General features: G+C 40.4%; 1 protein-coding gene across 1 annotated transcript in view; it reads left to right on the top strand.

Moving 5' to 3' along the window:
- LOC145410433 (ADP-dependent glucokinase) overlaps positions 1-27,655 on the top strand; it is a 56,947-nt gene that overhangs the window by 16,351 nt on the left and 12,941 nt on the right. The window contains exon 2 of the mRNA XM_080280584.1: positions 3,026-3,222. Within this exon, the coding sequence (XP_080136710.1) occupies positions 3,026-3,222 (197 nt within the window). The remainder of the gene's footprint in view (positions 1-3,025; positions 3,223-27,655) is intronic.

Raw genomic sequence — 27,655 nt, 5'->3', positions numbered from 1 at the left:
TATTTAGGCTATTATAGTTTTCTTAATGTACAGTTTGTGTTGTGAAGATAATAAAGTATCGGTACCATGTGGTTAACAAAATTCTGTGCTTCATCACCACTTACAAAATGATGCACCATACAGTATTGACTGCACATGTTTGTACAGCACACTAGTGAATATTTTTCATAGTCCATTCAGTTCCTCATAATGTAGCTAGGTCTCATTTTGCAGTTCGTATTCCATGCATTATAACTTGCATTGCAATAACAATTTAGAGTTTATTATACCAGTGCATTTCATAAACTGTCCATGACTACTGGCATTTGTACAATTAGAATGGAATCATAGTCAGATTTAACATTCAGATGTCTGCACTGTGACTGGCATTTTTGAAAAAAGTTAAAGGTTTGTCCCTAGTCTGTGACTTGGCGGAGGGTTAGTGCCCCTCCCCAGAAAACAACTACCGGTAAATAAAAAGACGAACAAAAAGCCTCGGACAAGGACTGACCAAAAGATGACGACCAAGGACCAGACAAAAGACATGGTCATCGCAACGTGGAATGTATGGGGAGCGAATGATGAGGTGAAAGAGAGAGAGATTGTCCAGGTGCTTGAGGGTGTGAAAATTGATGTATGTGGAGTAACTGAAACAAAATGGAGAGGTGAGAGTATGAGAGAATGGGAGTATAGATGGGGTATATGTGCAGGAGTAGGTGAGAATGAGAGGGCAAAAGAAGGAGTGTGTATAGTTGTAAGTAAAAGATGGAAGAAGAACATAAGATAATATGGATCAGTTGGGTCAAGGATTGTGTGGGTAAGATTGAAAGTTGGAATACAAATGTGGGCGATTGTGTGCATGTATGCGCCAACACAAGATCGTGCAGGCAGAGTGAGAGAAGAGTTCTGGACAAATGTGGAAGTGTGCATGGAAAAGTTTGGAAGGAATGAGAGAGTGTTTTTGATCGGTGATATGAATGGTAAAGTAGGGAATGTGAAGGTGGATGGAATAGTTGGTGAGTGGGGTGTGCCTGCTGAGATAGATGAGAATGGCAGTGCGTTAGTGGACATTTGTGCTGGGAGGGGGTTGGTGATAGCCAATACCCTCTTCAGGCACAAAATGATCCACAGGTATACATGGGGAGTGATGAGAAGGGTGGGTGATAAACTGAATGAAAGGAAGGCAATGATTGATTATGTGTGTGTGGATGAAAGGATGCGAAGATGTGCACTGGATGCAAGAGCTTATAGAGGTTGGGGAAGTGGACTTTCTGACCACTACTTGGTGGTGGCCAGAATCAAGATCCAAATAAAGTGGAGAAATAGAAGAAGGGAAGGACGGGAAGAAGGAATACATGCAAGGAAAGTGAAAAAGTTGCAAGAGGATGAGAAGAAGGCAGAATATAAGAGAGAAGTGGAGGAACGATTGGGGAAATGTGAATTGGAGCAGAAGGGGGATGTGGAAGGTGTATGCAGGATATTCACAGAAGAAATGTGTGCAGCATATGATGTGGTGTGTGGAATGAAGAGAAGACAGAGGGAGGTGCAAGGAACAGCATGGTGGAATGAAGAGGTGAGACAGGCTGTGGCATAAAAGAAGAAAGCATACAATGAATGGATGAGTAAGAGGGGTGTGGAAGAAGTTGAGAGGCGGAAGAGAGAGTTATGTGTAGAAAGGAAGAGAGAGGTGAAAAGATTAGTAAGAGAGAGTAAGAAGAGAGTGGATGAGGAATTTGGAAAGAGTTTGAGTGTAAAGTGGAGGGACTGTAAGAAAATGTTCTGGAAAGAGGTGAAGAGAGTAAGACAGGGTGGAAGTGAAGTTAGCAGGGGAGTGAAAGATAAAAATGGTAGATTACTAGTAGATAAGGGAGAAAAAGTGAGCAGATGGAGAGAACACTTTAAGGAATTGTTGAACATAGAGGATGGATGTAATGCGAGTATAAGTGGCTGGGGAATGGCTGGGAGGAGGGAGGTGAGAAGACAGGAAGAAATCAGTAGGATAGAAGTTGTGGAAGCAATGAAGAAAGTCAAATTGGGGAAAGACCCAGGGATTGATGAAGTGTGTGGTGAAATGCTGAAGCATGGGGGAGAGATAGTAGTAGAATGGATGTGGAAGATGTGCAGATTGGCCTGGGAGGAAGGTAGAGTCCCAGAGGAGTGGAAGTCAGGTATAATTATTCCCATGCACAAAGGAAGAGGGGAAAAAGAAGTTTGTGGTAATCATAGGGGCATTTGTCTTCTTAGTTCAATAGGAAAAGTGTATGGTAGGATACGCATTGACAGAGAGAAAGAACAGAGGAATTGGTTGGAGAAGAACAGGTAGGCTTTAGGAAGAGAAGATGTTGTGTAGATCAGATATTCATTCTTAGATCTTTAGTGGAAAAGTTTCTAGTGAAGGGAAAGAAGTTGTATGTGGCTTTCATGGATTTGGTGAAAGCATTTGACAGGGTTGATAGAAACGGATTGTGGAGTAGATAAGAAGTTGTTGAATACTGTGAAGAGTATGTATGATGGTGCTAAGGCTGCAGTGTGTGTGGATGGTGAACTGAGTGAATTTTTTTCTTAGAAGGTTGGGTTGAAACAGGGATGTGTCATGTCTCCATGGTTGTTCAATCTATACATGGATGGGAGGTACAAGGTAGGGTTGTGGATGTTGGAGTGGCCCTGGTGAGAGAGGGTAGTGCTTGGAAATTCAGCGATTGGCACCATCCCAAGCCCTGCATTAAAGTCCAGTCCAGACCCTGTTCTGGCATTTGGACCTAAGTGTTTTTACCAGGCTTATATCTATACATCTTCATATCAGCACTGGCCATCTGATGGATTTTTCATTTAATTTTGCTACATACAGAGATTTCTTCAGCATAGAGAGAAAAATCAGGTTGTGAAAGGGTTAATGGACTGTTTCTAACCCTGTTACTACAAATGATCTCTGAAATTTAAAAAATCTTTCTGGCTTAGTCAAGAAGGAAATACAGTATTATGTCACTGTAGTGAATGGGTTAAATAAGCAGTTTATGCCCTGTTTGATGCTTAATATTAAATGCAGGTGGAGCAGCAGTATGCGGTGGGTGAGGTACGGATTGCAGTGGGGTATGGGGCTTGTAAGGATTTATTTGTGCAAGGCTCCCATCTGCTCGGACGCCTGACCCCACCCCAGCGCACAGCTCATTACAACCGTGTCCAGTCTCTTACACAACTAAAGGAGATGTATGCACTATTCTACTCAGCTGGATCTGCTGCAGAGTAAGTATTAACCCTCTTTATGATAAGTAGCTGACAGAATGAGTTATAGGAGTGTGGGTGTTAGTACTGTCATCATTTACCCTCACATCAGGACAACTAGTAATCTCTGCCATCTTTTATAAATGAATGATGAAGGAGAGTCTTAGAGCCTGAAAGTGGATCAGAATGGCAAGGATTAATGAGGAAGTGAAAGAATAAGATGAGGATTTACTCACATATACATGTTTCTTTCACATGATTTTCATGTGGTGTACCAGTACAGCTTGCATTTTCTTAGAATTTGGAGTAAGAAATATTACTGGCTTGGATGTTTTGAAATAAGAAATTGGCTTAATTGGATTGCATGATGGGATTATCATTATTTAGTTGTGGTACTGGTAATATATTTTGTTGAGATCAGTAAAAAGTGTTAGTTGATACTGATATGTATGTAGGTGTCAGGTTTTTGCCAGAGTTTTTATACAATTCCTAACAAATGAAAATGCATAATATGGGTATTGTAAATAACAAGACTTGACTATATAATTCTTGTAAACTGGAATGCTGAAAATGGTAAGGATTTGGCAGATTTAAAGAATGAGGAATAAGATAAGACTCCATATAGTTAGCATTAGGAATGTGATTGAAGAGTAGATATTTAATGTGAGGTATTTCTTAGTATGACATTTCCCTCATCTTGTCTTGCCTTTGTCCTTCTGTATAAATCAGTTTTTTCTTTCCAGCCTCCAGTATTAAATAGGTCAGCCTTGCTTCAAGAAAAATTTAGATCTTTTACTGGGTCATGTCCTCATACTTGTGGTTAGTTTATATATCGATGTATGTAATACAGCAATGTGATAGATGTATTTAGGGGAAACCACAGTAAAGAACACATTAATTTGAGTTACAGGAATTGTATATTGTAGCATAAATGTTTTTTAATGGCATTTATTGTTTTTAATGTATGGAGAAGGGACTTTTTTTTCCAAGCTTACTTTTAGCTTTTGACAACTTGGAACACAACACAAGTGATATACTGTAATACCAGTCCTGTACACAGAAAATAAAGGGTTTATAATGCAGTATTGCTCTCTGCATACATATGATGACTTGTTTGGGTATGTTTTACTTACAGGATGCATGTCTTTCATTAGCCACAGGTTTTCATTTTCTAGCATATTAAACTTAATCTTTAAGGTGCATACTGCAAATTAGATTTGTACCTTGCTATTGAATACTGAAGTCATATATGGGTAGTGCTGTAAATATGTATATAGTGGTTATTCTTGTATCAGTGCTTTTGAATTTGTATTTTGATGCTGGGTACATGAAGTGTTGGTAGGTGAGGCACCCTTCATCCACCCATTTGATGTAGTGTTGCCTTCTGGTGACTACACTAAGTGACAAGCCAAATGGTTTCCTGTAAACTGTGAAACTATTTACCGTACTACAGTTCATTGGGTGGTAACCATATAACCAGTGAAACATCTGATGGTGTGGTGGGTTAAACACTCCAACTGGATTGAATCTGTGAGAGTTTTCATTTGTGAGATGGTTAAAGATTATCACCCACATAATGCTAATCAAGGGTGAGTGAGGCTGGTTACGGTAAATGTTGGGACTGAGTAGCGTAACCCCAAACTTTGATACTCCCCATGGAGTAAAAATGAATTGATTGATGGATCACTGGATGGATAAAGGGGTGTGCACTGCACAGTACAGCCATGCAGTGCTTAGCGTCTACAATACATTCTGAAAAATAGGACTAAAGTGATCTGGACGTTAAGTAACCACTATAACTTATGCGCTGTATACTGTAAACTGTACTGTACTGTATATGGTTGGGCGGCAGGCTGTCCTCTCTGGCCACGCACTGGTAGTAGACTGTAACCCACTAGCTGAGCAGAAATGTCCGTCTGCCTCCTCACTGAAAGGTCAGAGTTGCCCGGCTGGCCTCTTGACCTGTGTGCTGGTAAAAGAACCTAACCCACTAGCTGGGCAGAAATAGCCGTCCGCTTCCATACCGAATTGTCAGAGTCACCTGGCTGGTCTGTAGAGCCGCGCACTGGTAAAAAAAAACTAACTCACCAGCTGAGCAAAAATGGCCGTCTGCTTCCCTACCAAATGGTCAAAGTTGCCTTGCTGGCCTCTCAAGCTGCGCCCTTGTAAAAGAACATTGACCCGCCAGCTAACCAAAAGTGGTCTACCATATAATCTACAGGTATATGATATTTACAGGCATACCCCAGTTTAAGAATGTATTTGGTTAAGTAAAAGCCCATTGCTAGGCGGGGTATTGTATCTCGGGGTAGATTTAACATGTAAAGTATAAGGATGTGTTTTTGAGCCTTGGGTCCTCCTCAACCAAGTCCTAAACCCACCCAAATGAGTCCAAAAACAAGTTTCTGGCTATCTGAAATTTCCAGATAGCTTTAAAACAAGCTAAACTAAGCCTCAAAGGAGTTTGTAACTCACCTAAACCCAAATATAAAATCTGAAAATCATCAAAAATAAGGCTGGAAAAAATCAAACTTAGTATTCTGTACCCCAAAATGACAATGTTCACCTCATCTATGACTAAAACATTAATCTAAAAACTGTTTATAAATCAACCAAAACACAAAATTTAAGTCTACAATATCATAATCGGAAAATAAAACAAAACAGAACCCATCGTTATACCGGGGTTTGGCCATCGTTCGGCAGGGTAGGATGGTACAGTATTTCTATTCCCATCACTATGTCGGGGTTATACCTCGGGTTCTCCATGTACTGTACGGTATATTACTTTTAAGGTACAGTACAGTATAAAAAAACTAAATGAAGACAATAATACAGTATGTAATGTTAAGTAAACTTGATGCAAGGATACACAAGAACACCCAAAAGCGGCAGTAAACATGACTCGAAGCGGCTTCCTGCGGCTGGTGTTGATGACACTGATATACGGTAAACTTTATACTGCTTGTTAGTAGACTTTTTACTGCTTTTTGGTATATTTTTTGCTGCCTTTATGTAAGTAGGGGGAAAAAAAAAAAAAATTAAGACATATGAACACTATTACACCGTATCTGTATAGGTTACATGTGCGTATCATACAGCCGGCAACGTAATTGCTTTGTCTTGGGATGCTGGCAACAGTCACACGGGAACATTGCTTTGTGCCTGCAGACACCTGCTACGTCCTCATCTTTCTCTTCTTCTTCTTCCTCTTTTTTTTTTTTTTAATATTGGGTCTCCAGTTGTAGAAGCGAACATATGTTGTGCGGTAGGACGTTATACGGTGCATGGCTTTATATTAAAATTACATTTTTTGCCGTAAAGTCAATTTCCTTAGCTTTGTAAAATCATGGAAGATGTGTAGTTCTTAATATATACCAGTGAAAATTAGCTTACTTGATTGACCACTACTCATTAGTATTTGAAAGTAAAGATGACTGATCAGTTAAAAAGAAGTGGGATTAAAATCTTTGTACTTGTTGACACATTCATTTTCATTCATCATCTAATCCAGTGTTGCCCCATGAGAAGCATAGGAGCCCGGGGTTAGGCAAGTTGGTCCTGACATTTTAAGAGGAGAGTGACCAGCCTCACTCATCCCTGAGTGGCATTACATGGGCAATAAACCTCAGCCACCCCTTGGATATAAACCTACTCAGGCTCAATCCAGCAGGAGTGCCTTGATAGCCCACTAAACCACCAGGTGCCATAGTTTGGTTATATAGTTATCACCCAGCATAGTAAATGGTTTCCTGGTGTACAGGAACCCATTTGGCCTGTCACCCAGTGTTGAGTCACCCATAGACAGAAGGAAGAGGAAAGAATGAAGGTAAGAAAGGCAGAAGAGGAAAGATGGAAAGAAGGAAGGAAGAGAGGAAAAGTCAGGCAACCAAGAGCAGCACTACATCAAGTGAGTGGATGGTGAGTGCTCCCACCAACCATTTGCTGACATTCATTCATTCATTCATCATCCGACCCTACATTGCCCCATGAGGAGCGTAGGAGCCCGGGGCTTGGCAAGTTGGTCCTGACATTTAAGATGAGAGTGACCAGCCTCACTCATCCCTGAGTGACATTACGTGAGCAATAAACCCCAACCATCCCTTGGATATAAACCTTTACCAGCTCAATCCGAGTGGAGTGCTGTAATTACTCATTAAGCCACCAGGCGCCAAAATTTGGTTATATGGTTACCACCCAGCATAATAAATGGTTTCCTGGTGTACAGGAAATCATTTGGCTTGTCACGCAGTGTATAGTCACCCACAAGCAGAAAGAAGAGGAAAGAATGTGCATTAGCCATTTTGCTGACACATACATATAATAGTGGAACTTGTATCTGGAAGTCAGTTAAGATGTCTTACAGTGCGTAAAACACAGATAAGAGATAAGAATGATTATGGTTTTGATAGGATGGTGTTGAACCTTGATTGGCCAGTAATGCATAAAAATGGACTGTATTCAGAAGCCTGTATGGGAGGCAGACTTTAAAATTGAATTGGAATGTACTATACCCATTTTACCTTAACTTTGCCCAGATTTCCATCCTTTTGCAGCTTATTTCATGTACCTGAGTGGCAGAAAGAGGCAGTGCTACTGCTCTGTGTTGTTTCCATAGCACTTCTTTGTGACTGACATCATATTCCAATATTAATCTGTTGTTACAACTAAGCATTTGATAAGGAGAGATGGCAATTTAGGCTAAGTTAAAGAAAAAAGAGTGTATCCTGTCTGATACATGCTTATTTGGGGAAATCTCTGAGGGTAGTGATGGAGTACTGGCCATGCACCATTATTCCCTGCTGGTTTTAAAAGGTTTGGGAGTGAGGGGTCTGGAAGTCCTCTTTTTTACTGACCAAGGGATTTGTAACTCATCCAGTACTTTTGTTGCATGTAGTTTTAAACATTATGGGTAATGGAAGGAGAATGGGGTCTTTTGTGGGGTTTCTAGTCTTCCCCAACTCATTGTTCCAAAGATATATGAGTGCTTGCCCTATTGTCTCTTGACTATTGGAAGCAACATTAGGGTGAGGATTATAGATAACTTATCTTGTATAACACTCAGAGAATTATGTTAGGGAGCAGGAAATCTCTTGTTTTGCTGTATCATTACACAAAATTTTCCATTTTTAAAGAATTCTATAATTTTAGTCTTAAATAAGCATGAACTTAATAATCACTGAGTAGTTTGATCATTGAGGAACATTTGTTAACTGCAGCTAATGCAAGTCACACATGAAAATATGAGTACCTTGACCAGTCATGGTGTTTAATGATTTTTCACTGTCTTACCACAGCACTCATTGTAAGTTGCCAGTATGGTACATGCAAGTTTTCAAGCCCTTACAGTGTGACATGCTGTCAAAGCCCATTTTCTTTTCTGTTCAGATTTCCTTCTGTTTTCAGCAAACTATAGTTCCTAGTATATTAAATAAATATGAGTAGAAGTTAGTGATGAAGAAATGCCCACAAGGGCCCAAGTGTTGATTGGCTGATGTAGTGCTGCCATCATCACCAGCAAAGAGTGTTACTGCTAGCCATGAAGCAATATCATTTCCTTTGGTGCATAAATAAAACATATTATTGTATTGCACAGACAGACACATTTGGTCACTTCTAAGTTCATAGGCTCTGGAAATTTTTTCAGTATTTTATGTCCAACCATATCTAAAAATATTTGGTATCCTATTATAATTGTCATGATTTTCTTCATAGAAACAGTAGGCATAACACGTTTGATACCGGACACTGTCTCTAGTCCCAGACCCTGTATCTCAGATAATTTAGTTTTCTTGCTGAGGCTACATTATACATGATGATTGTGTGTTTTGCACCAGGAAACCATTTACTACGCTTGGTGGTACCCATATAACCAAATTTTGGCACCTGGTGGTTTATTGGGTATTTATGGTGCTCCAGTTGGATTGAGCTGGTGAAGGTTTATATCCAAGGGGTGGTTGGGGTTTATTGCTCAAGTAATGCCTTTCAGGGATGAGTGAGGCTGGTCACGCTCATCTTAACCCCTCTGGTACGCGATTCTCCAGCCTCGACTACCCCCCAGGATGCAGAAACAGGCCTATTATTCAACTTTCTCAAAGATTAAATTTTTTTTGCCCAATTTATAGACCTTGAATTTACATACCTGAAAATGCAAACCCCCTCCCTTCTAGACCAAATAGTTACCGAGCTATGGCCAGTCAAAGTTGATAATAGTTTCCCGTCACAGCCTGGGCAAGAAAGAAAAATACGCCGGGATGGGGTAGATACTCTGTGCTTGGGGCTGAGGGTAGGGGGTGGTAAGGCCAGGAGGGGGTGTACTGGGATGGAGGGATGGGAGGAGATCACCACCAGACACAAAGGAAGGGTCCCAGTGTACAGAGATGTGGAGGGAGGATAGGGGGGAAATACGCTCCCTCCAAATGATGGGGGGTTGGAGGATGCATGAAGAGGTTGTGGGAGGGGTGGTGGTGATGTTAAGAATGGAGGGAGGTGGGTTAGGAACAATGCAGGGGGGTAGAGGGACATGGCGAGAGGGAGGGGGGGGTACATCCCCCACTGCCTGGGTACTGGCCTGGATCCTCCCTCCCATGTCTCTAACACTTAGATCTGATTGGTCAGAATCCATCTACATCACAGCTGGTGTGGAGCAAACTGCTGCCAGTTTTTTTGTGGAAGTTGCACAATTGACGTTCCTCATCCATTTAAAAAACTGTGGAAAAAAACGTTGATCCTCGAGCATAGTACCTTAGGGGTTAAATGTCAGGACCAACTTGCCTAGCCCTGGGCTCCTATGCTCCTCATGGGGCAATGTAGGAATGGATGATGAATGGATGGACCTACATTTCCTGTATCATACTGTAACATTATTCATGAAATCAGGAAATGATAATTATAGTAATAATAATACTAATACTAATAATAGCAATAATAATGATGATAAGGTAGATGGGGTGCTCTCCATCCACTCACTCGATGTAGTGCTGCTTTGGGTGTCTCCCCTTTCTTTTCTTCCATCGTTCCACTTCTGTCTTTCTTTCCTTCATTCTTCTATCTCCCAATGGGTGACTCGACCCAGAGTGACAAGCCAAATGGTTTCCTGTACATCAGGAAACCATTTACTATGCTGAGTGGTAACCATATAACCAAATTATGGCACTTGGTTGTTAAATGGGTAATTAAGGCGCTCCAATTGGATTGAGCCTGTGTAGGCTTATATCCAAGGGGTGGTTGGGGTTTATTGCTCACGTAATGCCACTCAGGGATGAGTGAGGGTGGTCACTCTCATCTAAAATGTCAGGACCAACTTGCCTAGCCCCAGGTTCCTACACTCCTCATGAGTTGACATGGGATTGGATGATGGATGAATGGATAGATGATAATAATCATAATCCATAATGATAGTTCATATTACTAATCCCCCAGTTATCGATCATAATTCAGCCAAGGCTATGTTGGATAATGGATTTTTTCAGGTAATGCCGCATTACCCCCTAAGCTCTCAACACGAGGACATTACCCCTACAAAAACTCTATTGTATTGTATTACTGTTTGTACAAAGAAAACAACAACCTTAATTGGAGTTTTCTGATAAGCAGTGCAGTATCTTACAGTAAAATATACTGGTGCTGTGTATTTTACTCCCCACACTGTACAGTAGTACTGTAAAAGAGTTTGTTGATTATTCCTATGTGCATAGTGAAGTGCTGTTGGTTAACCCCAGCCAGGCTGATTCTTTGTTAAGTAGTTGACCTCCCCTGAGTCTTCGTTTTATAGCCAACATAAATTGTACATCATATGAGGCTTGCAGCTTGACATGCTGACCTTCATTGTGCTTCATATGAAGTCTGCAGCTCAGCAAGGGTTAATGCCGTAAAAAATGATTTTGCTAGTCAGATAATGACATTTGTTGGTTACTGTAGCATCAGTAGTTGGGATATTACTGTGTACAGTTACATATTTCAGCTACTACTGTACATTATCCTGCATACCTTAGTCACAAATGGCTTTTCCTGGAGTATGTGTGGCATTTTAGTGACTCCAGTCACCCTTGGGAGTTTATGTAGGAACTAATCATTGGTTAAGCTTTTTCCTATTTATTATTATCAACAAAAAATATCTACCTGCAGTGAGGAAAGTTCTGGGGCTGAGAGCAGGATTTATGCGTGAGAACATGTCAGTAAACTGTGCTTTGGGTTGTGAGTGGCAGTCTTCAAACACTACGAGAACAAGCACCCAGCCACCCTCCACTTCCTGCTCTTTTAGTGTATCTTTTACTTCACTTAGATCACTCTTAGAAAGATTGTCATCACTATCAGCATCATCATCACCTGGCAGATACCCTTCACTTGAATGTTCACTATCTTCACTCATCTTAAGGGAAAAAAAAGCTTTTTTTGGTGAAAAATGGCTGTTTCTCTTCTCACATCAGGTAGCAGGAGTTATGAGACACCAACATAGGAATTGATGGGTGAACCCAGGAAGTTGGAGGATCTAAACCTGGTTAGCCCAGCCAGACAAATTCAGAGTAGCAGGCAGGCGAACCAGCTTTCTCCTGTACATTACATGAATGTTTGACATTTGACATATGTCACAACCTGGCGTACGTGGACTTTTATGACATTTGACATGTCATAGTTCCGAAGGGGTTAAAACAGTGTAGCAGCATTGTCCATAACTCTCATGCACATAACAGATGAAAAACAATAGCCGGGGGTAACTTCAGGTTGATGTTAAGAGTTCCACATCATGATGCAATACGAACAAACTTAGGCCTCTCTTTGGTGGTTGCACGTATCAGACCTCACATCTGTCTCAGTTAGTTCCCCGAGCTTTGACCACCAGATTTCATTTCGAGGGGATATGTGAAGAATACAGTGTGTGCAACGTGTCTACACACCCATGATGAATTAAAAGCAGTAATCAGTAATGCAGTCTTCAGTGTTCCATAAAGAATCTTACATTCTACATAAAATCTTTCTGCTCAGAAAAAAATTGTGCATTTATCATTCTTCATCAGATCTTTCTGCACAGAATAATATTGTGCACTTATTATAGGCACTTACTGCATTTCACTTAAGCTTTTCTTTGAATTGTCATGTTTGCTGTAATGTGTACATGTAATTACATTTGCACAAATTATAGCTAAGGTTTCTGCTTGGTCTTAGTGTTGAGTAAATATTTTGAGTTCTTGTAAGAAATATCCTTTTATGAGCTTATCAGTAGACTGTGTTTACTTGTAGTTAGTACATGCTTTAGTTTAAGCTTAGAATGTAAGTACTCTCCCATGCTTACTTTTACTTAGGTTTACTTGTGAATGATAATGGTGTGACAATATTATAGGCAGTTGAAATGTTTTTCATACTGCATTATATTTTATAGAAATATAGTGTTCTCATATTAGGTTTTTGAACAGTTTATAATGTAAATAAAGACTGCAGCTGGAAGTTTAACTACCAACTGATCTCTCTTGCAGTGTGAGAGAGTAAAGGGAGGCAGACAGTGGGTATTGGTAGAGTGCATGGTAGTTGTGGCAGATACTTGGCTTTAACACCAGACAGCCATGAAAATTGTCATTTTGATCATTGTATTTTTGGCACAGCTGCAGTGTATGAAGTACTGAATATTTTAACACCAAGAAATTTGACTGGAATATATTTGTAGTTACTTACTCAAAATAATATTCACCAGAAAGTAAAGTAGCATTAACATTTGCTATAATTTAAACAAATTAAATTGTGGGGTATTATTATTATTAACATTACTGGTTTGCTGTTTCATGGTTGTCAGAATTGCAGCCATTAATTAGTAGCAGATGTACGGTAAGTCTTTTGACTCAAAGAAAACAGTCATCATCCTGTCCTTAATTCCTCCCAAGAAATAATGTGGTTGAAAAGTTACATTAAGTGACAGTGGTAAGAATCATAAACTCCAGTGGCTATATCATAAGTGGCATAGGAAACTCACTTTTTCCCCAGATTTTTCTATTGCATTTTCCACATTTTTGTCACCTGGTGGTCTAGTGGACTGGATGGGGCCTGTAATGGTGTACACACATTATTTTTATTGGTGAAGGACTAGAAATTGAGAACAGTCAAACTTAGTCTTTTGTTTGTTCGAATATGGCCTTTGACTTTGTCACTTTTGGGTGTGTTAGTGTCAGTGATGGAACAGTAGTGGTGTTTTAGTTCAGGAAACAAGTGAAGTGGAGTGAAGTGAAATAGCTACCATGTTAGGTTAGTTGCAGACTTTTTCTTATGCTCTGTTAGGTGAGTGACCCATGGCCTAAAATGTGTCCCCAGTAATGTCCTGTTGAAATTTATTTAGTATACAATTAATTGTTTTCCAATGGATTTTTTCAAACACATCCTCATCATTAAAGGAGGATGCTCTGTACTGTATACTAAGAGTGGTACAGCAAGCCATTGGTATATTGCCTATACATTCTCTGTTACTGTTAACCCTGCAGTTCAAGTAAGTATTATTCATTTAATATTTTCTGTTTTCATTGGATTTTAATGATCTTGGGAAACGTTGTAAGACTCTTGGCTAGATATAATCTTCATCAGTCCTATCACCACTTAGGGATGCTGAGTAAAATGTGGCAGCAGAATATAGGAAAGTGTATCATTTGAGTGTAGAGGTTAATTCCCCAGTGAACTGTAATAATACAAGGTCTGTTCAGAAAATATCCAACCATAGACTTAAAAAAAAAATAAATAAATAAATAACCTGTTGGCTAGGACACATCCCTCTCAAAGTAGGCTCCTCCTGACATGACCAGGTAGCTGAGCGTTCTTTCCGCTCCCTGGAACATATTTCAAAGTTGGTTTTCTGTGCTTTGCCACATTTGTCATGATCTGTTCTCTAGGATGAACGTTGTTCAAAACATGCTGGAGTGTGCAAATTGTGATCCTGACTTTCTGAAGACCTTTATCAATGTAGATGAGACTTGGGTGTATGGGTTCGATCCAGAAACCAAAGCATAGTTGTCCCAGTGGAAGCATGCTGGGTCATCTCAGCCAAAAAAAAGCACAACAGGTCAGGTGTCTCACTAAGTCTGGCATGGTCTGTTTCCATTATTAAATGCTTGTAAACCAGAAATTATAGAGGCATAAAGTTTTTGGACCAGATAATGAAGGTAATGGAGAGAGTTCTAGAAGGTATGATTAGAGAAAGAGTGAATATTGATGAGATGCAGCTTGGGTTTATGCCAAGCAGAGGGACCACTGATACCATATTCATTGTTCAACAGCTTTAGGAAAAATATATAGGAAAGAAAAGGGAACTGTACTTTGTTTTTGTTGATTTGGAGAAGGGCTTTGACAGAGTCCGTAGATAAGTGGTGAAGTGGGCAGTGAGAAAGCGTTGGATTGAGGAATGACTGGTTAGGTGGTTATGGCCATGTATGTGAGTGCATGCATCCAGCTAAGGGTGAATGGAGTTTTGAGTCCCATGAATGTTGGTTTGCATCAGGAGTCAGCCTTGAGCCTCTTGTTTATTATGGTACTTAAGTCCTCTCACCTGACTTCAGAAATGGACTCCTGTGGGAGATGTTGTATCCTGATGATTTGGTGTTGATTGCAGAGAATGAAAGGGAGGCAGAGGGAGGATTTAGGAAATGGAGAGGTGGTATGGGGCACAGAGGCTTAAAAGTATCCATCCATCCATCATCCAATCCTACGTTGCCCCTTGAGGAGCATAGGAGCCTGGGGCTAGGAAAGTTGATCCTGACATTTAAGATGAGAGTAACCAGCCTTACTCATCCCTGAGTGGCATTACATGATCAATAAACCCCAACCATCCCTTGAATATAAACCTTCACTGGCTCAATCTGATTGGAGCACCTTAATTACCCAGTAAACCACCAGGTGCCATAATTTGGTTATATGGTTACCATCTAGCATAGTAAATGGTTTCCTGGTGTACAGGAAACCATTTGGCTTGTCACTTAGTGTAGAGCTACCCACAGACAGAATAAAGAGGAAAGAATGAAGGACAGAAAGACAGAAGAGAATGGAAGGAAATAAGGATGGAGGAGAGGAAAGGGCAAACCCCTGAGAGCAGCACTACATCAAGTGAGTGGATGGTGAGCACCCCCACCAACCATATATGCAGATAAAACAAAAGTGATGTTATCTAGGGATGGGGTGGTACTGTCAAAGAAGAAGGGAAGTGGTCATGTGTGATTTGCCACAAGGGCATGGGAAGTAATTCCATCTTGTGCAGAGATTTATGATAAGTGGGTGCATAAGATGTGCAGTGGTATTAGAGGTAGACTGCGAGATAACGCTGGTTTCATATGTGCAGTGTGTCGGGGAGAGCATGTAGAAACTGCCAGGCATGAAAGGTTTGAACTTGCTGGTGAGCATCTTGAGTGTGTGGAAGAGTGTTTTTATTTGGGAGACATGTTATGTGCTGGAGGTAGGGCTGGAGTTAGGTCTGTGGCTAGAGTGAGTAGTGGTTGGAAGAAATTCAGGGAGTTATTGCCTCTCCTGACATCGAGTGGGCTCTTCCTATGTATTAAGGGATCATTGTATGCAGCATGTGTTAGGAGTGTAATGCTGCATGGTAGTGAGATCTGGGCAGTAAAGGAATAGAATATTTCCAGGCTCAGTTGTACAGAAATGGCAATGATTAGGTGGATGTGCAGTGCTTCCCTAAGTGCAAGGCCTGGACGTGCTAGGTTTACAATGGAAGAGTTGAGAGGTAGGATGGGACTGGGGTGTATTGGTGTTGTGATGAGGAGGGGTAGATTGAGATGGTTTGGGTCGTGGGGAGAGAATGAAGGATGATAATTGGATGCAGAAAGTGAGAAGTGTTAGGTTTGGAGTATGGTAGCAAGAGGTAGACTGAAAAAGACCTGGGACAAGGTCATTGAGTGTGACCTTAGGGATAATGGACTAAATGGGGTAGCTGTCAGAGATCGAGCAGCATGGAGAGCTGCTATTAGATGACCAAGGCCAACAAAGCTTGTTGGAGCCTTCAAACACAGTACGGTATAATTATCATTTTTTATTTTTCTTTAATTATTTTTATTAATTATTATTTGTCAGAAGTCTTCATATTTGAATGTTATGAATGTTTCAAGGCAGTTTATTTCCTTTCTGATGAGTTTAGTGAAAATTAATAATGGAAGTGATATTGTTTCTAATACAGTATATTGTTTTTTGCTGTGTCATTGTGTTCATATCTTTGTCTGGGGTGATGTGTGGCCAAAGGATGCTGTGACTGGGATAAGGTATATGTATTTATGGGATGAAGGATGCAGGGCCAAAAAGATGGTGGTTTGATAATTTAATATGTGAATAAGGAAGGTATGAAGAGTTGTGGAAGCAAAGGAATTACCTTAACAATAGAAAAGGATTTGGTAAGTTAAGAAATACTGTATATAAGGTGGGGTGCATCCCATCATCTTATATTTATTTTATTTGTATTTTTTTCAACTTGGCAGTTGACTGAATGGTTTCTGCGAGACAGTTGAGAGTGGCTTCAAATAAAGCCTGTCAGGTAGTACTGAATTGCCTGTCTTTGTTTATACCCAGATACAGTACCTTGATTTCCAAAGGGGTGACCACAAATGAATCACCTCCACGTCACTCTGTCCTCTTTCATCAGACTGTCCTCTTTCTGACCCCGCCCTCCCTGATTCACACACTGTTACACACCCCTCTATCACATCCTTGAACTCCCCGTTCACTTTTATCCACCTCACTCTCACACCCCTATTAAATATTTTTCTTCATTCTACACACATGGCCAAACCATATCAGGATATTTCTCTTAATGCTTTCCTTTATATCCACATCAACACCACAGCTTTCCCTGACTTCCCAATTTGTCTCTCTCTCTCCTCATAACTACACATGCTGTTGTCAGATAACCCATTGAATTGTGAAGGCTTCAATATATTAATGAATGTTTGGCCTGTTGCGCTGGCCACTGTTGATAGTTCTACTTGGTGCTGTACTTATCCTGTTTCTGACTGCTACACATCACATACTTTGGTGGAAAGTAGGGTTAGGATAATGTATCATTTTTTGATAAACAGTGTGTGCTTTGATCAAGCATTCATGCTGCACAAGAGATACCAGACTGATAACATCAGGGTCAGCTAAAATTTCCAGTCATGTAGATATTGCCATAGTTATGTGATTTAGTCCTTGTTTTGTATGAGCACATTTAAGTGGTGTGCTCATAGTAGTCTCATTGTGTCCAGCCAGTATGATCTTTGAAGTTGTTTTAGAATTGTCGGCAAGGGGGTTACTTTGTTCCAAGTAGGAAGTTATGGACCAAATATGTTAATTCCTTCAGACAGAGGGTGTATTTTTGATTTTATTCTTATGACCTTAAGATACATTTTTCTGCTGATGATAAAATATTTGAAGTGGAGGAGTTGGGATGTAGCCTTCACTAACCTGTTTCCTTACTAAAGTGCATAATCATTTGAGTAAAATAGTCTGGTAGTAGCAGAATTCAGAGGAAAAGGATGTCACCTTATTGAAAAGAAAATTGCATGGTTAGTGGTATACTGTATTTGAGTGTGAGGTAGTTACGTTATTATGTGCATGCATTTTTTAGTTGTGGATTTTGTTGTCACATGCTTGGGTTTGTTAGTTTTTGAGTGATTTGTCATGCATGTACCTGACATTAGTGGCATGGGTATTTGAGACTGTATTTGTGTTCCTCATACCTGACCTTCACAGGTTGTGTTATGTGTGAGGCAAACCACATCATCCTCTCATTGCCACTTCCTGTATGTATACTGTCCAGATTTATATAGTTGATACAATATTTAACATATGAATACTGTAAGCATTAGTTTCTCCAGAGATCTTTCAGATGCTGCTTATTATACAGTAGTTTACGTCTGACACACCAATGACAGTGATTAAGTGGATGTGCAGTGCGTCCTTGAGTGCGAGGCCTGGGGGGAGCTAAGTTTGCGATGGAAGAGTTGAGTGGTAGGATGGAACTAGAGTGCATTGGTGCTGTGATTAGGAGAGGTAGATTGAGATAGTTTGGGCATGTGGAGAGGATCAGGGATGATAATTGGGTGCAGAAAGTGAGGATTGTTAACATTAAGGGTAGGGTTGTGAGAAATAGACTGAAGAAGACCTGGGACTGAATAGGAAAGCTGCCAGAGATCGAGCAGCATGGAGAGCTGCCATTAGGTGGCCAAGATGGATGCATGCAAGCATGTTGGGGCCTTTAAAAATGAAATGAACGCCAAAGTGACACCTTTGTTTTTTTTCACAGAACTTATGTTAATTCTTCCATTTAGATTCTTGATTAAAAACTGTACTGTGATTCCTTGGCATGTGCTGTGTCACTCAGGTTACCCCAGATGTGTTTTTGATACACCTGTTGTCTCTGTAATCTGAGCCACTTGCATTATCTCAGACTTAAAATGACATCCATTCATCTTGAGCTGGTTACGTAATTATAATTTTTGCTCCACATTAACAGGAGTTCAGCTCCATGTTTATGCAAGCCATGACTGCTCATATGTGACCTTATTTATGTAACACATTCCTGTTAACCTGCCCCATCCCAACTGATTTTCCACCACTGACTCCCCCCAACCTTGACCAATTTTGGATATATTATTTTTTGGCTCAAACCTCAGTTTTTGGTGAGAAACATCAAAAATTCATAGAGAAATCGCTCACCTGAGGTTTAAAATACTCGATACAGGTAGAAGTACCCCTTACCTTACTGTGTTTTCTATAAGGCAGGCTCCAAAGAAAACAGATTCTATGGGAGGGTAACAATTCCACACCACTCATAAATGGTATTTATTTATTTATTTGATACGAATTTATATGTAGAACGAGAGTATATTGGTTTTCACACAGCAATAAAGGCAGTATAAGCATTGTTTCACTCACCAAACACATCAGCATACCTGACCATTTTTGGCGACATTACTTGATCATTTCTGACCGTTTCTTCCTGTAATGATACGTAAACATAGTCCTCCACATTGTCATCGATTGGGGAATCACTCTGGCCCTGAATTTCGTACTGTGGCACGATATGTCTTTACTGGCCAGGTCACTGGTAACAGGTGAATTGCCGAGACAATGGCGTGCGGTGGGGGGGGGGAGGTCATGCAGGGTAAGGCATTTTCCCTGCCTGGCATCTTGTAAAGGAAGGTGTCCCATGTATACATACCAAAATCACGCGCGAAAATTGAAAATTGTGCAAATTAGGGACCTTGCAATTGATGCACGTTTATATACGTCAATGGGACTGACATTGACAAAACGTGTGGGCGTATATATATGTCAACGGGACGTGGCGGGTTAATTCATTTGACTACCTCATATTATTGGCTAGTTCTGTGTGTATAAGATCCGTTTGAAAGACGTACAAGATGGTTTAATGCTGGTATGTATTTCAAATGATGGTACTGCTAGTTTCTCTAGAAAAAATTAGGTGTTGTTTAGTTTGATATTTGTCATTTTTGGAACTTCCCTTGAATTGGGTGTTCAGACTGTGTTTCATGAGACAGTTCAATCTGACCTATGAGTCTGCTGATCTGTGAATATGGTATAAATTACATAATTTATTCACGATTCTCTTATGCATTTAGAGTTTGGGAGAGTGTTTGCAGACATTCTCCTAGTTCAAGAAAAAGAGGCTGCTTTCAGGTGACAGTATCTGTTGTCTGTTAATATCGAGAACATTCCAGACTCACTTCAGCTAGAAGTTGTTGAAGTAGTGCTCTCTCCACAGAGTAGCCTTTTCCCAAATAAAGCTGATAGTCACTTACAACAGTGAAACTGTATGATGGCAGCCTTCCTGCTGTGCTTAAATTGGCCACCACCTCTTTCCTGCCTCAAATTTGATAGCTGTTATCACAGAAACACACTAACCCCGTCACAGATAAGTGATTATCTGATGATGTGTAAGTTTTTTTTCCTTTTTTCATAGTTTTATAACATTTCGGCAACAGTATACCATCGTACACTGAAGTGAACAATATTTTATTTTATTTATAATTTTGTTGTGCACTCTGTGTAGTTCATTGCATAACAGACTTAATTGGTTGTTTTTGTTTCACTCTTTGCAAGTCGCAGTGCACTGTGTGTATAGCTTCATTAGATGTCAGACTCTTTGGTTTGCCCCCCCCCCCTCCCTTTTTTCATCTTAAACTACAGTAGAGTCTTCTAAATCACACAGTCCTAAATAGTGGATTTATAATACAGGACAGCATCATACAACAGTTTGCAACATAGGTAAATTGTGGAAATTACACAAAATTCGCGGATACAGCATCGAAAGTGAAGGTTTTCTGATGCCTCGTGTAACACGCGCCACCTTTACCTCAAGTCAGCGTGTCTAGCATAAGGACAAAATAAGATAAGAAAGATTTAGTTAGGACAGGGTAAACGAGATCAGATATGTTAAATTTCTTTCCTGTACTGTGATGCTTAAAATATGTGAGGTGATAAGGACAAAATCAGACAAAAAAAATTTAGTTACCAATGAAGACAAAATATATGGAAGAAAATAATTTCTACTATTCCTTTCCACAGTTTTCTTCATTATCTTCTTCAGGCTTTCCCATTCCTCTCATGAGCTTATGGCCAGAGCTGCATAAGCATACGGGCATTAATTAGACTGTCAGATTTCAGTGCTAGGTATTGGTACGGCATGATTGTTAAAGTTGAGTGAGAACTGTGAAACTTAGCAGTGTTAACCCCTTCTGTTTCATACTGTATTTATTTTTTATTAATATATTGAGAGCAAGAAGCACGTAAAGAGACTGGTGAAGAGGATATAGGAGGAGGTAAATGATGATCTATATTGAGGCAAAGATGCACTTGACAGGTTGGTGATGATTGGCTGACTGCAACATGTCCGAATAACATTTACTAACCCAGATTTCCCCCTCAGATATATGTTGTCAATTAGCAATACTAACAAGTAATGAAATAATGAAGCAATGTTGCATTCAGCCAATCTTCACGTACTAGTCAAGTGCATCTTTGCCTCGATAAACAAACTGAGTATAGGAAGAAAAATGAATGCAAATTACTCTGAAAATAGGAAGTTATTTTGGAAAGAGGTGCAGAAATATAGAAGTGACAGCAGAAAGAAATGTGAAAGTTTGCAGGATGTGAGTGGTAGACTGTTAACCCATGGGGATGAAGTAGGGACCAAATGTAAAGAATGTTTTGAAAACCTGATGAATGGGTTCAGAGAGAGCAGAAGCGCTGAAAACATGATTGGTTTGGGCAGTGTGCAGAGAAGAAATGCAGTGCCAGGAAGTGTGACACTTGCACAGGTGAATGATGTGATGTGGCTGAAAAGTGGGAAGGCAGCTGCGGTTGATGAGGTGTATGCAGAGATGATTAAATGTAGTGGAGAGAGCAGAATGAAGTGCATGTTGGAGATATGTAAGAAGGCATGGATGAGTGAAACTGTGCCAGCAGAGTGGAAAAAGGCTGTGATTGTACCCCTGTACAAAAATAAAGGTGAGCAAAGTGAGTGCAAGAATTATTGTGGCATAAGTTTATTGAGTGTTGTAGGGAAGTTATATAGAAGAATTTTTATAAAGAAAGTTAGAGAGATATCAGAAGTCCTAGTGAGTGATGAACAGGGTAGCTTTAGGAGTAGCAGAGGATGTGTGGATCAAATATGTGCAGTCAAACAGATAGTGGAGAAGGTTTGTAAGAAGGACTATAAGGTGTTTATGGCATTCATGGATCTAGAAAAAGCATACAGCAAAGTAGACAAAGAAGGATTGTGCAAGGTTTTTCACATGTACGGTGTAGATGGTAAGCTGCTAGGTGCCGTCTAAAGTTTTTATGATGGTAGTGAAGTATGTGTAAGGGTAAATGGGCATCTAAGTGAATGGTTCACCATCGGTGTGGGTGTGCAACAAGGTTGTGTCATGTCCCCATGGTTGTTCGGTATATATATGGATGGAGTGATGAGAGAAGTAAAACATGAGTAGTGGAGAGAGGGATGGCGTTGATAATGAATGGTGATGGATGGAATATCTCATATTTGTTGTATGCTGATGATGCAGTACTACTTGCAAGTACTGGACAAGAACTTGGTAGACTAGTGCAGAGGTTTGCTGATGTCTGTGAGCGTCGTGCCATGAGAGTTAACGTAAAAAAGAGTACGGTGCAGTGATGGTTATTGAGCGAGAATGTGATTCCCAGTGTGATGTTACAGTGAGTGGAGAGGCTGGAATTGTTGAGAGAGTTCAAATACCTGGATACAGCAATAGAAAAGAGTGGAAAATGTGCAAAAGAAGTTGAAAGTAGAGGTACACAAGGAAGGAAAGTAGCTGGTGCTATGAAGGCCATGATAAGAAACAGAGGCTTGAGTGTTGCAGCTGTAAGAGGCTTACATGAAGGAGTGTTAGTGCCAACTTTAACATATGAATGTGAGGATCTATCTATCTATCTATCTATCTATTGCCAGACGCCTCAGTCCCGTTTGGGGTGGCCACAAACAAATCGCCTACACATCGTCCTGTCCCCCGCCATTTCACTGTCCAGCTCCCAACTCACACCCCCCTCTCTCATATACTTCTCCACCCCATCTCTCCATCTCATCCTCGGCCTCCCCCCTCCCTCTTCCCCCCTCCACCTCACTCACATACACTTTCTTTGTCAGTCTTTCACCCTCCATCCTCTCCACATGGCCAAACCACCTTAGTGTGTTCCTCATAACACTTCCTATCACATCCACATCCACACCACAACGCTCCTTTATATCCTCATTCGTTAACCTGTCTCTCCATGTGACTCCACAGGCTCCTCTTATATAACTCATTTCCACTGCTCTCACTCTTGACTTGTGTCCCTCCAACAATGTCCAAGCTTCACTTCCATACGTTAGAGTTGGTATCACAATACTGTCATGTAGTAACTTTTTCACTTCCATGCTCACTTCCCTGTTTCTTATCACTGCTTTCAAAGAGGATATGGTGTGGTATGAAAAAAGTCAAGAGTGAGAGCAGTGGAGATGGGACTATTGAGAAATGTATGTGGAGTACAGAGAGTGGATAGGATACAAAATACTGTACCTGTAATGTGATTCGTGAAGGATGTGGAGCGAAGAAGTCTGTGGTCACCAGAATTGACGTGAGTGTACTGGGATGGTATGATCACATGGAGAGAATGGCTAACGATAGAATGGTGAAAAAGGTATATGTATCTGAGGAGGGAGAAGGTGGAGGGATATGGTGGATGAGTGTGTGAGGAAGAGAGGTTTGGAAATTGGTGAGGGCAGGGAACTGACAAGAGATTGAGCTGGTTGGATGAATGTTGTGAGAGGAAGTGCATGTTCAGGGATTTGGCACCCCTTTTTAATGTGACAGCTTCTGGATTGACTGTATCGGATACATTTATGTGAAGCTACAGAATGTGGTGAATGTTTTTGGCATATCAGATAGAGCCAGGATTCCATGGGTTGGAATGATAAGTGAATGGACTGGGCAGACTTGGACATTGCTACTCCTTGCCCTGCCCTAGGGTGGGAAAGGAGATCTGGATGATGATGATGATGATGATATAATATTGCTATCTCCACTACTTTCATTCAGCTTATGAGAGACTTTTGGAACTGGAAGAGGTAGCTGGAGACTTCATTGATCCATTCAGCCCAAAATATCTTTCCAGAGTTTAATATGATTACTGTATCTGGTTGTTTCAAGTCTGTGGTAGAGAAGGAAGTCATTGGATTGAAGGGGTAAAAGAAAATGTAGTCGGATAGGTTGGATATAATCATGAGAGATATGGGATATAGAAACCTGTCATGATTGAAGAGTATTTTATTTTTTGGTCTAATGGTGCAACTGATAATGAAAAGGTACCATACTTGTGAGTGCATTAAAGAGAACATGTGGAAAGTCAAGAAAATGGGTTGATAGGGTAAGTGATAATGAGATCAGGAAGTTGATGAAGCAAAGTAATTATCGGTGTGGATGGAAAAATATGGAGTTGCAGCTAAAATGGATTGTATCTCATTTTGAGCTTGGTTGTTATGTTCCTATATCTAATATAAAAAATAATGTACCTTAGATGGGTTTTGCCTGTGATGTGGAGCAAAGAATTTTAAAGTCTGGTTGTCTAGGCAGCTTAGTGCTCGGATGCACATGTATACTGTTTACAGTACCCTTGCGTCCAAGATGGGTTTGTCCGTTTCATGTCCAAGAGGAGACCATAAATAATAATCTAATTTATTGCTTTACAATGAGTGACAAGCCATATGGTTTCCTGTAAGTCAGGAAACCATTTACAATGCTGGGTGGTAACCATATAACCTAACCATATGTGCTCCCTACGTATTAGCAAGTGGGTTGGTGGAGGGTTAGTGCCCCTCCCCTTAAAACAAATAACTCAAAGTCAAATGGCTACCCCTTACGGGTTTATGACATCTGGCAATAGATAGATAGATATTGCTGTAGTACAGTTGCATACGTCCAGTACGGAACCAGTGGTTCATAACGGTCCCAATCCGAGGAGAATTTAGCTATGATGGTCTCACCCGGTCCAGCATGGTTCCCGTGCCCAGGAGAGTGACGTGGTTGCAATGTTGTCCGGTCACGTGATGAGCAGGCCAGGTTTGCTTTTGTCTCTCTCACTAGAGCATAGTGGACACACAGCATGTTCACTCAGCATTTGCTCCGAGGTTATTGCCTCTCCTTAACCGCTTAAGCGTGGGCATGTTTTTGCGCTCCTTGTGCGTTCCGTGAGGATATTCTTGCTCCAACAGACTTTTTACAAATATTTTGCCAAAAATCAGTTATTAGTCCTAGAATATTATAATTATATGTGCATATGGCACATACCTTCAGCTTTCTCCTGGGATGTTTGTTTAGCTTTTGTCAAGTACCGTAGGACTTGTGGAGACTTCTGAATTTGGGTAATGAATTCTCCGCTTTACTCTTCCCAACACCCCATAACCATAATATGATTACCACAGCCTGATATTATCACTAGAAACACTATTTTATGATTTTCAAGTAGTTTGGAATCCATACACACACACACACACACAAAAAAAACACTACGAAAGCAATGAAAATTACGAGCGTGTACAAGCTTTCCACATGCACTCGTTCCCCGCTGGTATTCTGTCATTTATTATTCATAAATGCACTCACACTTTATATTCCTATTACTTTATTACACTTATATATATATATACAGTATTTATCGATAAGTTTCCTTCAGTAATAGTAGTTTATTTTCACTCCAGGCATTAACTTTCTTGTTCAATAAGCTAGCATAGAGAGCAAAGCTTTGACTGTCATTACTCCAAGTATTTGTACTGATATCCTTGTATTAGTACTTATTTACATTTCAATTTTATTTACACTATGTTATACACTGTCACTTCCAGTAAATAAGGGCTCCTTTCCCTTGGAGCCAGGATGAACTTGGAACACTGAAGCACTCGTAGTTTATCACCATTTCTTCCACTGGCTCATCACACGATTCACCAGAAAGATTGTAGTCACTGTCCATCATTATCATGGATAAATTAGCCAGTTCACACTCCACAGCAGAGTCATTTAGTCCTTTACCCCTTCCCACACGAGGTTTAGTAGGGGTAGAGGTCACAGGGCCCTCTAGAATCGGCGGAAATGGAGGGGCGCGAGTGCTACGTGCTTTCATCTCATGAAACAACACTGAACTAAATGACGAGGCGGATATGGGGCCGCCAAGGGTTGACAACGTCAGCGAGGTGACAGCTTCTAATTTATATGCTGTGATATGGTTGGCAGGAAATTAGGTAGTTCCAGGTGAATGTAAATATCACTTAGGCTTCTCCCTTCCTTTCTTATATATATTTTTATTATGAGAAAAGATTATACGGCATATTTCAAGGGGAAATTACCAGGGAAAATTAGCGAACAAGTGCACGTGGGGTGTTGCCAGGTGAAAATTAGCCAACTCCAGGTGTATGGCACCATTAGTTACCTTATTTTTTTCAGGTATATATTATTTTGTATAAGAATAGGGCATAGGGCTTATTTCAATGGATGAAATCAGTAGAAAATTCTGGTGAAGATTTGCTTAGCGCAGCGCGGCCAGGCAGGCGAGAGGAGAAGGTAATGGAGGGGAGTCAGGAACGGGGATAAATAGCTAAATTGTCAACAATGGGTGGGAGTACAGGTGACATTAGCAGTGCTGACTATTGTTGGACACTGGCAGTACTGATAGATGATACAAGTCACCACTTGAAAGCCCTGGAGAATTCAAAATAACACAGAATCGCAAAAGTGACGCCCCGCGGTATGATCCATTGCACCCGAGCGTCACGAAAGTGATGCCCGCGGTTATGGGGTTAAGTAACCATACCTAGGAAACCGTCTGCTAATCCCATGGAGTGCCGCCGTCTACCTCAGGCTGCTAAGCTGGAGATAATTGAGCTACTAAGCCTGAGACAACAAGCTCAGAAACACACACATTCAAGGTGAGGAAATTTGTTTTGGTGCCAAAATAGGTCTAGGTTGATGTTTTTAGGGACACTTTTAGAAGATTTTGTGACTATTAATTTTTTCCATGAGGTCTTGTGTTGGTCCAAGACGTTTCTTGTCTTAGATGAGATCCTCAAGTGACAATATTACCATCTTGGATGCGAGGGTACTTTATATTGTTTGCAGTTTCTGGAAATCTTCTGTGTCATTATTAGGGGCTTGGTTTAAGATGAAGCTTGTATCATACAGTATAATCCATATTGTTATCACATCAAATAGCTGTGGAAAATGGGGTTGTGTTGTTGATTGATGAGGGTTGTAAAATCAGTATGCAGATGATGCTCTGCTTCTTGTTAGAGTGAGCAGGATGTATGCAGACTGAAGTCCTATATGTGAGATGAGGTTTGAAAGTAAATGTAGAATGAAGTAATGATTGTTGAGAGCGATGCAGAATATTTGCTGATGAAAGGAGAGAAACTTTCTTTACAAGGAAGTATCAGTCAGAAGGTAGAAGTGTGCTTAAGTGGTATTATTATGTTAAGAAAATAAATGTAAATTGGGTGGTGAAAATGGTAAACCATATTTTATTATGATTTGGAAAGAGGCATGGAAGAGACAGTAAGGTTGCTGGATATGGTAAATATACAAGAAAGTAAGGTATGAAAGTAAAGTAAGAGTTGACAGTATTAATGTGATTGATTTTGTGTGTGTGTGTGTGTGTGTGTGTGTGTGTGTGTGTGTGTATTAAAGTAATTGTATATACTTATTTTTACAAAGTTTGATGAATGACTGCTCTGCAAGCCTTGGTAAAGCATATAATTATTTGGTGCTCTTTTGAGATGGAGGTGAGGTTTTTAGGATGGAATGATAAAAGAAGGATGTGGCCTATTTTGCTGGACACTGCTGTTGATTACTAATGCTGTATGCTTTGCTACTCTAAATATTGAATCCTGCCTACCCCATTAGTTAGTGGGAAATGTGGTTATGACAACAATGGTCTC

This window comes from Coenobita brevimanus, chromosome 85 (assembly GCF_032717465.1).
Source record: "Coenobita brevimanus isolate Jiangsu-jjx chromosome 85, ASM3271746v2, whole genome shotgun sequence".
In the NCBI taxonomy this organism is placed as follows: Eukaryota; Metazoa; Arthropoda; class Malacostraca; order Decapoda; family Coenobitidae; genus Coenobita; species Coenobita brevimanus.
Note: the sequence above shows the minus strand (reverse complement) of the source record. Positions and strands in the feature narration are given on the sequence as shown.